Source organism: Pantherophis guttatus, chromosome 1, assembly GCF_059756535.1.
Source record: "Pantherophis guttatus breed Tessera chromosome 1, ASM5975653v1, whole genome shotgun sequence".
Classification (NCBI taxonomy): domain Eukaryota; kingdom Metazoa; phylum Chordata; class Lepidosauria; order Squamata; family Colubridae; genus Pantherophis; species Pantherophis guttatus.
This window is the reverse complement of record NC_142063.1, coordinates 248,576,168-248,591,862: the sequence shown is the minus strand read 5'-3', so window position 1 is coordinate 248,591,862 and position 15,695 is coordinate 248,576,168. Positions and strand designations below refer to the sequence as shown.

General features: G+C 37.9%; 1 protein-coding gene across 5 annotated transcripts in view; it reads left to right on the top strand.

Annotated features, from left to right (window-relative positions):
- The window catches only part of HS3ST5 (heparan sulfate-glucosamine 3-sulfotransferase 5), a 188,460-nt gene that overhangs the window by 163,467 nt on the left and 9,298 nt on the right, over window positions 1-15,695 (top strand). For all 5 annotated transcript variants that reach the window (XM_060689092.2, XM_034409200.3, XM_034409197.3 and 2 more), the window contains exon 3: window positions 13,452-13,590. In XM_060689092.2, coding sequence (XP_060545075.1) covers window positions 13,484-13,590 — 107 coding nt within the window. In that variant the 5' untranslated portion in view covers window positions 13,452-13,483. The remainder of the gene's footprint in view (window positions 1-13,451; window positions 13,591-15,695) is intronic.

The following is a 15,695-nucleotide window of genomic DNA, read 5'->3' as shown; positions in this document are numbered from 1 at the left end:
ACATCGCTGCAACTAATAGAGTCAAAGAGAGCAAGGAAAAGTTAAGTTTTAAAGTGAAGGAAGAAATGCAGAGCATTTTTATGGAAATAAGGCAAAATTTTGAAAGTAGACGAAAAAGCTGAAAAGGAAGTTCCGGAAGAATGAATGGAATTAAAAATAAAAGTGCTGAAGATATTTAGAATGCAACTGAAGTGAAGAAATATTGGAAAGAGTACTTTAAAGGTTTTAATGGAAATGTTAGTGATATCAAAAAAAAAAAACCTGAAATCATAGTAAATGTCTGAGGAAAAAATGATGAAAAAAGTCATGCCTAAATGCTTTGAGAATGTTGAAAAACAGTAAGATGCCAGTAAAGATGGTATAACTGGTAAAAAGTTAAGATGTGGTGGGGGGAGGGGAGATCTTTTACACAGTAGCTGTGCAATTTGATTAACATGTATGAGGCTGCACACTGACAATTGGAAGGATTCTTTTTCAACCTTTACAAAACTACTGGGGTGTTTAGTTTTGTTTAGGCCCTGTGGGGGTGGGGGTGTCCTGATAGAAAAGCTTCAAGAGCTGATAATGGGAAAATCCGTTAAGTTCAGTACAGCTTAATGCCAAAAAAGGGGTGTGCAGATCATATTTTTGTTCATTTACCTATCATGGAGAAGGATGATTGTGTGAAAGAAAATGTACTGGAGATCTGTTAATTTAGAGAACAAGTATGATATGGTAGAGTTGAATTATGGAATGTTTTGCCGAATATGAAGCTGGAAGTTGGCTGCTGAATACGATAAGAGAACTGAATGATGGTATAAAAATGCATGAGAAAAAAATGGAAGGGTTCAACATTTAACAAGGAATAAGGTAAGGATGTTTGTAGAATAACATAATTGTGGATTTTCTTCTAGTGAGGGAATCATTCGTTTGTTTATTTATTTATTTATTTATTTATTTATTTATTTATTTATTTATTTATTTATTTATTTGCTGGTATTTATATGCCGCCCTTCTCCCAAAAGGACTCAGAGCGGCGAACACAGGTAAAAACAAATAAACACATAAAAACATACAATAAAAACCCAATTAAAACCAGTTAAGATCGAATGATAATAAATAATAACACCCAAGAATCTAAATCATGAGATAGATAGATAGATAGATAGACAGACAGACAGACAGACAGACAGACAGACAGACAGACAGACATTGAAAATTCATAATTGGCAGGTGCTCCCTGTGAGCCTGTAAGATTTTATAAAATTGCAAAATTAAATTTTGGAACCTTATCACTTCAATGAATGGTACTATAGGAGGCTCCATGTGACAAAAACACTAAGAGAACTTCAGCATAATATTTCAGCCCACCACTTGTCTTCCACCTGCATAACAGACTGAGCAATTGAATGGCACCCCCTCCCATAAAACACAGAGCCATGGCTAAAAAAGATATAAATTAGTAGAAGGCTGTACCACAACTGGAAACTATCAAGCTGGCCAAAAACACATTGGTTCAGCCCTTTGATTGTCACTAAACTCAGGAAACTCTTAACTACCTTAAAAGGCCTTGATGTGGATGTTAAAGCAAAAGAAAATGTCTGCCTGAAATCAGTAATAGCTCCCAATACTTGACCTGGTGTTAGACAGTTGCCGTCTAACTCAGTTCAGTTCCAAGGTCTGCTTTTGAGGTATTTAAGCCAAGTTCAATTACAGATGATCCTATCCTTCACGTTCTAAACCATCTTTCACTCCCTTAGAGATGAGCCTTATTTTAGGACCTTCAGGAGGTAAAAGAAGTAATTAATGTATCCTCTTCTCCAAAAGAAAGCTACTGTTAAGATAAATTAGCACAGTTGTGAACTGTGAACTGGAATGAAACTCCCTTGATACAAATGCTATTATTTGTGTGTGGGAAAAATAATCTTCAGAGTCTTTTTGGTAGCTAGTGCTCACTTTTGTGTTAGTTACACAGCAGGGCACAGAATAGGAGAACAAAAAGGAAGCATACAGGAATGGCAAAAGAGGAAGTCAATATAAAAAGAAGCAGGATTTCTACATTTACAAGGAACACCAAAAGTCAGGCCTATAGACCAATTATTATATTTTCTTAATTTTGTTTTATTTTTTCAGAGAAAATGTTATTGCACATTTGTTTGATGTACCTGTTCAGGTGTCATACAAGGAGGAAGTGTTTTAAAAAAATACTAACCAGTTTGAAATTTTAACATAATTTATATAATTATGTCTATGGGGCCTGACTTTTGATACACCCTGTATTTTATATTTCTTCAAAAAGAAATGTCTAGATAATTTGCATTTTGCTGGATATTCAAAATGGAGATGTTGAAGTAAAATGTCTTCTGTTAGCAGGGTCTAGTTAAAAAATGGTAGCACAAGATATGAATAAAATGGGCTATAATGACAGTTTTACACTGTGCATGAGAGAAGAGCGCCTTTTATTCTACCTTTAAAGGAAAAAAGACCTCTTTCTTATATAAATCTCTTCTTACGTATTCCACTGAAATTGCTAGATTTAAAAAATCATTACAATTCTGGATCACAATACTGTTCTATTCTTATCTCAAACATAAACATTCTTAAATGAGAGAGCTAAAAGAGGCAGGATTAGCTGTGTTTCTGCCAAATTTGGTAATTAAAATGCAAAATGAACATAATTCTTCCAATATGGTACCATAGGAGAGTTCAAGCTAATCTAAGAATGGGGTTCTATCCTTAATAATGTATGCAAAACATCAAAAGCTGAATGAGAAACAGAGATGAAGATGATCCCATTTCAAAATGTGGAATACATAGGATGAATATATGTCGGTCATTAGCTCTATATCTGTATAATGTATAAACATGCACTCTTTTATTAACTGCAAAAAAAGAAAATATGAAAGAGTGACAAGCTGATCAATCTATTCCTGTCACAATCAATGAATTGACACTCAGTTGATCTGAAAAAAAGGGGAGCCATGAACGCATGCACGGGGATGGGGTGCATGTTCGGGGGCTACACGTGCATTGCATTTTGGTGGTTCGGGTGTGCGCACATGCATTTGCACACACACACATGCCATCACTGTTCTACATGTTTGCTAACCAAGAGCCCAGATATCCTTTGTCCATAACTATAGTAATTAGAACCTTCCTTAGCATTCCATGGTATCATAGCAGCTTAGCCTATTACTGGTCAGACTGAAATTCATTTTAATAAGAAAAGGCAGAGTTTTGTCTCTGCCAGACAACCATTTCTCCAGAATGGTATAATGTCTTCTGCTTGGGCAGGGGTTGGACTAGAACAGGGGTATCAACGGCCCATGGGGTGCTTAGATCTGGCCCATGGGACCGTCCTGGAAAAAGCGAAGGTCTGGCCTGTGGTGCCTCTGCCAGCAAAAATGGAGCTCCGGAGGGCCGCACACAGCCCCTTGAGCTCCATTTTCACTGGCAGAGGCTGCAGGAGGCCGTCATGGTCGAAAACAGAGCTTGGGGCGGCCATGCTAGGATCCCCCCAGCCCTGCCCAGGCCACTGTAGGTGCCCCCAATATGAGTGACGTCGAGCTGGCCATACCCACCCTGGCCACACTCACCCTGGCCATGCCCACCCGGCCTCCGAAGCCCAAACACAACTCTGATGCGGCCCTCAATGAAATCGAGTTTGACACCCCTGGACTAGAAGATTTCCAAGTTCTGTATTATGTATAGAGTTACTACACACACACACACACACTTGATCTTAGCCAAAAGGCCGAGAAGCGATGTATAGAATTATTTGCCCACTACGAGTACAGTATAAATGTCAAAGGCAGGAGATGTTAAAGAATATAGGCAACATATTTCTGGTTATGGTCTCTTTGTTTTGATTAATTTGCCAAATTTATATGACACTTTTTTTAAACAGGTCATTCTGTCTTATCTATTCATATTACCAAGTCATCTACTAGAACTATCAGTGATCTAAAGGTACTTATTTGAAAAGATGATAATTACCATCCAGTGAAGTCAAAGTATGGGTTTCCAAATTAGGGAACTAGCATAAAGGGAACAGTTTTGCATTTGCTTTTTTTTTTTTTAACATAATAACAGAATGTCAGATTTGAAAGGGACCTTGGAGGTCTTCTAGTCCAAAGCACTTCCCCTCAAGATATAGAAAATTCATTCAGGGCTTAGCCAGTGGTGAAATCCAAATTTTTTTACTACCGGTTCTGTGGGCATGGCTTGGTGGGCGTGGTGTGGCTTGGTGGGTGTGGCTTGGTGGGCATGGCAGGGGAAGGATCCTGCAAAATCTTCATTACTACCCCACTCCTGGGGGAAGGATATTGCAAAATCTCCATTCCCACTGATCTGTCCCCATCTACACACACACACAAACACAGCCAGCCGAGGGTTAAGAAAGTACTTGGCACACACACAGGTCGTTATCTCAAACTTGGCAACAATATAAGCACCGTCTGCCAAGAGCTTTACTGCAACAGATAACATAAAATTACATATGCATTGCAAATAGTCCAGCAAAACAATATCCCTTCGGCAGCTTCAGACGTTGTTCAAGTGACTAGCCAGAGTTAGTTTTTGTTCGTCACGGAGTTTTACCAGCCACCACCCTCTCTTATATAGTCTCTGGGGTGTGGTCCAGTGACTCAGTTCTAATCCCTAGCACACCTCCTTAACTGCTGCAACCATTTATCACGCCTTCGTTGGCGTGCATCCAGGAACGACGGCTCTCCTTCCTCGCTCTCATCCAAGACACCTGGCTCCTGGCTAATCTCCTCTCCCTTGGCCGGCACCTGAGACAGTGCCAGAGGGGAGGGACCTGGAGAGGGAGGCCTGGCTGACTCCTCTTCCTCACGTTTGGAGCCTTCTTCCTCCGATGAGATAGGCTCAGAGGGCGGGGCCACAACACCCACCCCACTCTGAGGCCAGCCAGAGGTGGTATTTGCCGGTTCTCCAAACTACTTAAAATTTCCACTACCGGTTCTCCGAACTGCTCAAAATTTCCGCTATCAGTTCTCCAGAACCTGTCAGAACCTGCTAGATTTCACCCCTGGGCTTAGCTCTTCTCAAGGTAATGTTACCACTGTAGTGCCTGCCAATGACTACATTGTTAACCAACCTGCCTCCTGGATCTTGCTACCTTCTGTATTGTTTGTATCTCTTTTACACTAACACATTTAATTACAACTGGTACTCTTGTCTCTTCTTGCCATCCTCATCGATAAAGAGGACCTTGAAAAACAATAGCCTTCCCTATATGACGTTTTCAAATTGCTTACAAATAACATGAAAAATATTTTGAACAGTAGTGTTTTTTAAAAAATTATGAAATTGTGTTCTTGTTTTAACACAATCACAAACAAAACTCCAATAAAAAAATAATACACCTTGGGTATTGTAGTCTGAATTCTAAAAATGCATTGTTAAAAAAAAAGTAACCCAAACTTCAAAATTTAAAAATATTTACAAGGACAAAGCTGATTGCAGCCTGCTTGCTTGAAAAATTAACTCTTTTCGTAGTTTACATTGTCTACCATGCAATAGATTTCTATCTTTGTGGAGTTATTTCAAACCTATCTCATGCCATTTTGTTTCTCTGATACCACAACTCAATTGTGAAGAATTTTTCTTCCACAGTTAATAGTGGTTCCCTCTGTTGGCATTTTGAAAAAAGAGGTTCTTTCATTTGTCTTTAGAAATTAAAGATAAAACAGGATTTTTGCCTTAATGCAAAAGTGTCAAACTTGCATCATCACAGTATCACATCATGTATCATGACTTTTTTCTCCTTTGCTAAACCAGGCATGGCCAGCCGGTGACGTATCCGGTCTGCGGGCTGCGAGTTTGACAGCCTTGCCTTAATGTAAGGGAGGGAGGGTTACCTTTTAAAAAACAATAAATATTGAATAATGCAGTTTAACTGCAGTTGTTGAAAGATGGTATATAAATACTATAAATGAATGATAAACAAATAAATATCATGTTACCCTTTATCCTATACTTGCCTTGTAGTAGGATTTGCTAAAAAATATATCCTAGTACTATTAAAATCAATTTCATTTTCATATTTTACTCCCCAGGTTCTCTAAGGAGCAATTTTTTAATGAATTTTTAAATTGTTTTAAATTGGGATTTTAATTTTATATTGGCAGGAATTATGCATTTTACCGTTGTGAGCCGCCCTGAGTCCTTGGAGATAGGGCGGCATATAAATTGCATAAAATAAATAAATAAAATAAAAATGAATTCCAAATTTAAGAAAAAGAAAGGAATTAAGAGCAGTTTAGTCAATGTTCCTTAAAAATTCAAACTCATTAACCCAAGACTAAGCACTGGAATTTGGTTCGTTTGAATTTAGATAATTAGTCAATATTCCATTTGAGGAGTAGTGGCCCCCCCTGCATGCGCCCGTCCCCTGTGCATGTGCAGCAGAGACCCGAAGACCAGCTGGCTGGGGGGAGGTGCACGCGCATGCACAGCGGAGCTGAACTGGGGCAACGGCTCGCGTGCCCACAGAGAGGGTGCTGCGTGCCACCTCTAGCACGTGTGCCAATGGTGGGTTGCCCCCGGTTCGCACCAGTTCTATAGAACCGGTAGTAAAATCAGTGGGAGGCCCCGCCCACTGACCCTGACATCATCAAAACATCATCAAAGCATGCGCAGAAGAGCGTGCGCATGAGCAAAGCAAGCGTGTGTGCAGCCCCGTTGTAAACCGGTAATAAAGGTAAGTAGAATCCACCCCTGATGTGTGCCATAGGTTTGCCATCACGGTTCTAGAGAAACACCTTTGTGATTAAATTATCTAACCTCTCTTATAATTCAGTTTCCTCCTCATTACCTGATCCTCTTATACTTCTAAAATACATAATGGTACAAAGCAAAAGTCAGGCATTATAGAATTGACCCATATAGTTCTATGGAGTGTATATGTGTCTTTCTGTTGAAATATTATGCTTGAACAAGTCTTCACAGATTGTCTCCATGAAATCAGGAAAGAATTAGCACAGATGAAATCCATTCTAAATCTTAAGAATCCCTTTCTGTGTCCTCTGATTTTTCTTCAATATAAACTAGTTGTTGTAAGATCAGTTTTTCTTGTCTATTGTGGTATCAGTTGTATGAACTTCTAGTTTGTGTCTTCAGCTTTTCTTCATTAGCAGTTATTTCATGTAATGTTCCACTTATCAGAAAATGCAGTAATTTATATTTCAGAGGCTGCAGTGAGTTTATTAATGCTTGAAAAAAACTCCTTTTCAAAGTTATGTGCACCATTGGAATTATTTCCCCTCCTTTGTATTATGTGGTATATATGTACTGGCAAAACAGTAGCAGGAATTCTCCACTGTTATTGCTGCAACTATAATGTAATATTAAAACACATTTCTAGCATGAATGATTTTATTGTTACCTTCCTCCTGAGTGATTTTAACATACACTGTAGTTTTCAAATCTTCCTGAATGCAGCAGTTTGTTTGTTTTTTTTCTTTAATGCTATTTTCCTATAAAGAGAAAAATGGAATTGAAATAGCCCTCCGATTTTAATTAATCTGAAGCTATCCAACTGCCTGATTCAGTGAGACATGTTAATTTCTAGACAGGAAGGTCAGATACAAGTTGTGACAATATTTGCACTCAAATCAGGCTAAGATTACAACATTTTAGCCCAATATGAATATAAATGTTAACATATCTTTCATCTTCTATGTTACAAGTGCTATTTCATTTACCAGAACCACCTACTGCTAAAGGAGATGAAGTTATGTAATAATTTTAAAAATAGATAAAGAGTCACATACAGATGTTATTAAACACAACTAAAATATAATTTTGTGCCTTATTATGTACATGTAGTATTGCATAGACTACGAGCAGTCCTACTTACTTTGGCTAGCCTGATTACCGGCCCTCAAATAGAAAAGCTTTAAGAAAAAAATATCTTTTTTCTGGGTATAAGGCTAACAAATCTGGGCTGCAAAAATCTGGATGACCACTATGGTGCAAACAAGTTAGAATTTCTAAATATTTTTGCCCCTGTCTAGAGTTCATCTAATTTTCTTGCACCATCATCTAATCATCATAATGAGGTGTTCACAATACTATAAGACACAATTTTATTAATTAATATAACAGCTGGTGAGTTAGGTGAGACAGAGAGAGGCAAAGAGTTCTTGCTTTTCTCTTGGACATAACTCTTCTTTTTGATATACCTTTGAATCTATAATGCATCCCTCTAAAATAGTTGATAAGAAGACCGACATGAAATACAGTAGAGAGATTCTTGTGATTCACTTAGGCTACAGGAATATTCAAAGATCGTGAATCTTCCTTTTGGGTTTGGGGGAAGAGGTGAAATTCCAATTATTTACAGTAAATGTTTTTCTTCAAACAGGTCTACAGAGAAAGCAGGTATTTTTCTAACTCGTGGCTCCAGGGCTCAGCAATACTCCAAGGAAGATTTGGGTTTCAATGAACTATAGTTATAGGTCACTCCAGTCAGAGATAGACCTTCTATTCTACTTAGCCTTAGGATATACTGCAGTTCCTCAGATTCTACAGATGATATTCCTACACAGAAACAACCTTTATTTCTGAACACTATAGAAACAACCATAGGCCCTTTAAAAAAAATCCACATCTCACCCAAGAGGGTAGAGTCAGGGGTGGGTTCTATTTACCTTTACTACCGGTTCGCATTGCGCCTACGTGTGCTGTTCTGCGCATGTGCAGATCACCTATGATGACATCCGGGTCAGTGGGCAGAGCCTCCCACCAGTTTTACTACCAGTTCTTGCGAATCGGTCTGAACCGGGGTCAACCCACCACTGAGTAGGGTCCCTGGAAAACCATCATCTGCCCAGCCTCTTAAAGACTCCGTTGCCTACAGAAACATTGCTATTTTGTTTTTAATGAGAGAATATTTCAGGCAATAACTCCTCCATGTTTTGAAGCAAAATTCTCTGTGCTCTGTGAATTTTAATTCCTTCAGTGAATGGACTAAATTAAGCTCTAATTAAGCCAAGAATTAAGCTTTAATTAAGCCAAGAATTAAATCACTCTAATTAAGACAAGAATCCCATAGTTGGGCTCCTATAATATTGAATCAAAACTAGGGAAAACCTGGCTTTTCCCTTGAGCATTGGGAAGCTGAGCCTGTTTTGTGACTATTTAGGAGAATGATTTTGTATCTTTTGATGTGTTACATTCTTACTATTGCTTTATTTTTGTGGTGGAAATTTTTTTCTTTAATTTTTTTTAAAATTGCATATAAAAATTCCAATTTCTAAATGAACAGTGTGTTATCTGGGTACAAATAATTTTAAGAAAAAATAACCATAATGTTTACAATAATATTCATTACATTGCTATTAATCATATAATAGTAATAATATTTGCATATCCATTTTAACAATCCTTCCTTATTGCATTAGTCCTTCTCTTATATTTCCATATTTCTAAGTTCTGTTTTTATTGGCTAACCATTGATAACATGAATCCCATGTTTAAAAACATTCAGTTTCTTCCTTTTCCTTAACTTTAAGTGTTAGTCTATTCATTTCTTCGCATTCTATTTTTTATTTATGTATTTATTTACATTTTCATCTGTAGGGATCTTTTCAGTTTTCCATTGTTGTACAAATACAATTCTAGCTGCAGTTAACATTTGTAATATCACATATATATTCCCCTTATTATACTTTTCCGGTAAGATGCCCAACAAAAATATTTCTGGTTTTAAGTCTATATGTTGTTTTATTTTATTTTTTTTATTTTAGCCCAGTTGTAAGCTGCTCATGGCTGCAGTTTGAGAAAGTCCCAAATTAAGAAAATGACACAGTCCCAAGATGGATAAGGAGGAAAGGGGAAGAGGTTTAAGGTAGCCACACTTAACTCTCGCAATATTTTGAAAGTAAGAAAGCTATAGCTTTAGATTGGCAAGATTCTGTCCATTGGGTATAAAGCAGATAAAGAATTGGACTTGATTAGACTTCACTGTGTCATCTCTGGGCCAGTGGTGGGTTGCCCCCAGTTCGGACTGGTTCACAAGAACCGGTAGTAAAACTGGGAGGAAGCTCCGCCCACTGACCCGGATGTCATCATAGGTGATCTGTGCGTGCGCAGGGTCACAATGTGAACCAGTAGTAAAAGTAAGTAGAACCCACCCCTGCTCTGGGCCTTGGGCCTGACAGGCTGTCAGGACCTCGCCTAATGGGATGTTTATGTGCTTCATGGTATTAGCGGTAGAGCGATATTGTTGTTCCCATATAATGCAGAAGGATTCTTCTGCATTATAAATCCTGTACGGTGGGGTGGGGAGGGAGGATTTCCACAGTAAATTTCAGCCGGGCCTCAAACTTACTTCTAATAAATGCATTGGGGGATATTAGTGGGGTGGACTGGCCATGCCACTAGTGGCGTTTGCTTTGAGAACTAGCACATTAAGGGTACATGTTATTTCTACTCCTTCCAAAACCATATGAAGCAGACTTGCCAATCACAGAGTGTTGATCACTCAATGCACCAGATACTTGTCTCCCTCCTGTTAACAAGTAGGGCCAGCAAATAAGCCAGCCATTCAGCGCTTTGCCCAAACAAATGTACTCCCAGATCAACAACAAAATCCCCTCATCTATCCTTCAAAAAGTAGACTAAATAAAATGCAAAGCCATATCCTTGTCCTCTCATCCCTTATTTTCAGTACATGCTGGGTTTATTTGGCAGTTTGCAAAACAGCTGCAATTTCACAGGGAGGAAGATGCCAGGCTCTAAGCCGTCCGTTTGTCCTGTATTAAAAATGAGGGATGTCACAACACGATATTGTATCATCCATTTTGTAATCAGACAATGCTATAACAGTGGCTGAAGTGGGAAAGAAGAGGAGTTGAGTTCTAAGAAGATGCATACTTTTTCAGCTGCCGGGGCACACCCACTTTGCTGAAATAATAAAAATTCTCCCTCCGCACTTCCCAGAAAAGGAGTGTTTGAAAAGGAAATGAAAAACCACAAATCCTCTTGTAAACAAAAAAGGCTTTCTTACCTATTTCATTCCTGCTACTCTATGGCCGTGCTGAGCCAGCTGATTCTCAGGAGCAGGGGTGAGCCAGAGTTCCCTCTAATAGGGAAACAGGCTGCCCGCAATCTCTGCTGAGGTTCACCTTACCCCCCCCCAAAAAAGAGTTCATTTTTGTAGCTGACTGGCTAGAAACAAATGAGCTTAGTGGCTGAACTCAGTCAATGTTGCCAGAGCACAAAGGTCTCAGCTTTTGCTGGCGCAGAATAGTTCATGTTCAAACTCCCTATAAAAAGGCGGTTCTTAAATTAATGCTTCTTGAGAAGAAATATACGGTACAGAATTATGGGTGGAAATGTATGCTTATGAAACATTAAGACACTGTGTTGTGGTCAGCAGCCCTTTAAAGAATGCTGGGGAAAGGTATTTTATAGAATGGCTAATTGTTAGTTTATTGCTTATTGCGGTTAATGGCCAGTCAGTATAATAGGAAAATATAAGACACTTGGTCATAAACTAAGAAAAATAGAAAAGATAATCAAATAGAAAATGTGAGAGATGCATTTAAAATGCCTCATCTGGCTGAGACCAAATAAAATTGTGTGTTAGTTGTCATAAAACAGAGTAAAGAAAAAGGTTGACAACTGAGGACACATTTAGATATACTTGCATAATAAAAAAAGAATACGTTTATTTTTGATACGGAGGGAACAGAATTGGAATGGGTTGTAATGGGTTTCGTAAGCAAAACCATATATCAGATATGAGCTGAGATCAAATTTTCATAGCTTCAGGGCAAAATTTAGTTATTGAGTGAATAATATTAGTCCAGCAATCTGAGAGAAAAAGTGAGATGTGTACTTATTTTCTCTACTAGGTAAATGCTTTCAGAAAGACAGAATTAAGTTAGTTTATATGCTCCCGTAAAAGTTCCAGTATTTATTTATTTATTTATAACATTTATATGGTTGCCAATTCAACCAAAAGTATTCTGGGTGGCTTTCAGAAAATTGGATTGAAGAAATATATATATAATAAATGAAATGGAAATGGAAAGTTATTTTATGGCTAAACCTCAGACCTACAGCACTTGAAAATCTGAGATCTGTGCTTTGATTACAGCATATTGTATATGTTTGTAAATGCCTTAAATCTTTTCCACTTGGATTTTCATCTCCGCTTAATTTGGGGGTGGAGGATCAAGATAAACGTTTTAATCTGTGAATCTCTGAAGATACCTTTGTTTTATTACAATGGAACCCTTTCCTGAGTCAGAACTGATGATGAAAACAAAAGAAAACTACATTTTAAACCAAAATAATGGTTGGAAATGTAGCTCTGCAGTTTAAAATGTCATAATAGAATTAAATCAACCATTCTATTTAGAACTCATTCACATCAGGGGGGGTTGGACTAGATGATCTACACGGTCCCTTCCAGCTCTGTTAATCTACATTACCTGAAATGACCACCTACCATCTTCAGGACCTCCCGAAGTCATTATCTCATATGCAGACAATCAGGCATATAAAGACATGTTACACAATGGAAAATAACTGTCCATTCTGTCATTAAGACATGTTTGTTCTACCTCTTGGCCCACCAAACACAAATGTATTTGTGTCTGATGTTTATATTATCTCACATAATACATAATCTTACCAAGTTGTCTCTCCCAACGTTTTAACACTGTTTAATTCAATGCTATATCCCCATTTTAAAATTATTCTTTGAGTTGCCCTGACTTATAGCCAGCTAGCTAAGGACCAAACCAGATGTTAAAGTGACAGGCACATTGATTAGAAGTGACTCACGAGTAAATTAGTATGTAGGTAAGCAACAAAGGAGAATGGAAGGACATCATGGATGGTTTGGAGGGATCTTAAACCAAGCTCTGGTAAATGAGACTTTGGCAGTAGAAATGACTCTTGCTGGTGAAAACGGTATATGAATAAAACAATGACAAGTAAAAGCCTTGTGGTGCAAGAGTTTTTGCTTATCCATACTGGATTTTAATTCATCCCATCAGTCCCACATTGTAATAATTTGACCTGACCCACATACAAGCAATTTATCATCAAAACACCTAATTTGTTCTCAGTGAAACAAAAGCTCTAAAGCAAAATATTTATATATTTCTGTGTCCCTTATCTGCCTTCCTTTAATATGTTGATGTCAGAAAAATGCAAGTGGAATTGTTTGCTCAAAAAATCTTAACAGAAGGAGGTGAAGCTGATATGTCTGCTGACCTTGCTGAAACCGTACCAAGGACTTCATGCAAGTCTAAATTTGGAAGCGGTAAAAATCTGGCACATTATCCATTAATTACAGGATTCGTGGAATATGGTAAATTCTTAGTTTGATACCATATGAAAACAGAAACTGTTTGACTGCCTGTTAATAAATGTTTCTCTGTATGTTGCCTCTTGCTCAGGAATGGTTTATATATTTTTGGTGTCTGCAGACTGAAGAAGTCCTGAAGATTGATGGAGGGCCATGCTATTCAAACAGCAGGCGTTGCTGAGACAGAAGCTCCTTGTGCTAGGCAGCCTTGCTATTGGAAGCCTTCTCTATCTAGTTGCCAGAGTTGGGAGCTTGGATAGGTAAGTCATTAAATTAGCATGTCCCAGTGACATCAATAATTATAAATGGCTGTAGGTGCTTTCCCCACCTCCCCCCACCCACTCCAATTTCCTCTTAAGCTTTGAATATAATTGAATAGGTTTCTAGCTCTTTGTCTCGCTGCTAGCATTTAAAAAGACAATCTGCTGTAGTATTGATTTTCATTGTTAGTTTCTTCGGTATAAAGACAGGGGAAACTGAAGGAGCGTTAGCTTGCTGAATCCAGTGCCTTGGTCCATGTCCATTTATATTCTATGTGCACTGGCATTTGTGTTCAGAATGAATGTAAAGCGCCATTCAGTAAATATGTCACCACAGTAGTAGGTCAGCTTTTGTGTGCAATAGCAGGCTAACTTCAAGTTTCAATGAACAGTAGTATCTTGTTCATTTTCTTTTCTGATATTTATGGGTGAGCAATTAAGATGGTACGATCAGTGGTGGGATTCAAGTAATTTAACAACCAGTTCTCTACCCTAATGATTTCTTCCAACAACCAGTTTGCCAGACTGCTCAGAAAGTTAACAACCGGTTCTCCCGAAGTGGTGCAAACTGGCTGAATCCCACCACTGGGTACGATGGTAATTAAACTTGCGCACAAGCCTGCAAAGTTTGTTTGTCAGTCTTGGATCTTCTTGCACTAGAAAGATTGCTGAAGGATATAAAGCATATTTTAAACTCTGTTAAAAAAAAAAGATGACTAAAATCTAATTAATTCCCCTTGAGATGGATATCTTGCTGGAAATGATTATTTTCAGGGCAATTGTGGGATATAAAACTAGGGCCAGTTCTGTTTATGATTCCTGTTAATGCCCAACATTGTTGGCTTTGAATTACAGGAAACAACTTACTTTCAATTTCATACAGAACACGGAACTAAGACTCAATTACCAAATCCTTTTTTCTGTTTTATGACAGTTAAGCTGCTCCAAGAAATGGCAGAATTAAAAGAAAGAAAGTCTATTTGATGAAAGATTTATGTATCAAAGTTGCTTTCTGAAATCCATTTGGAGGCAATTAGTATCCTAAAATGATAATTAAAATTATGTACAGGATTGTAAAACCTCCATTCAAAAACAGCATTCCAGGCTGAGATTGTATTTAGATGGTAAAGGAGCAAACATAAACATTGCATGTATTTGGTCAATTATAGGTGCGTTATTTCTTAGATCCAGTTGCATTAATGCCAAATTCATATGAGTTGTATAAAAATTCAAGTCACTGTCTGAAAAAACAAAACAAAATAAAGCCAAGTTGATTAACTATTTACACTTATTTAGTACATTTAGGACTTATCTTTCCTCATTATGGAATGCTAGTTAGCATATATAAGTTCCACATGGTTTCCCATTTGGACACTGGATACATGTAGAGCAGCTTAATTTTATCTTAGTCTTTATACCTTTGTCACCAAATCATATTGTGGAAACCAGCATATGAGCTCCATTACCCCACAATGTAAAGCTAGTTTGCCCTCCATAGTGCACCAAGGATAGGCAAGCAAGCCCTGAACAGAATGAACTAGCAATCTAGTTGTCAGAACTGCATTGTGTCCAGCAAGTGTAGACACTACACTAAATATATAACCCCATAACCCATGCAGTTTGCAAGCCATGTATAGCATTTATTAAACACAATGAATAAGACATGCCTGTATCGCCAACACTTTATGCATATTAGGACAACAGGCATACTGGTTAAGCTGGTTGTGTAGCCCCTTCCAATTAGTTTAATTTTGTCTCTTGTAACATCCAGTGCTTGTTCTAATAGATGAGAATATATGTAAGTTAGGGTTGAATTGTGGAGCTATTGGTATTCTTTAAGATTGATTGATTGCTTGCAAACATTTCATTGCCTGACCAGGTTACATCATCAGTGCTAGTGAGTGTAAGGTTTGCTCCCTGTTTATATTCAGTAGTATGCCCTGCCAGTGTTGGTGGGGCTGGGGTTTTCTCCTTGGTACTTCCTGGATTAAGATTTTTATTTTTGGCTTGATTGTTTGTCTAGCATTAATTCCTGCTTATCTGGATGTGAGTCTCTGGAGAAGTTGAGTTCTGGTCTATGGAGATTCTCAGTCATCCAAATCATA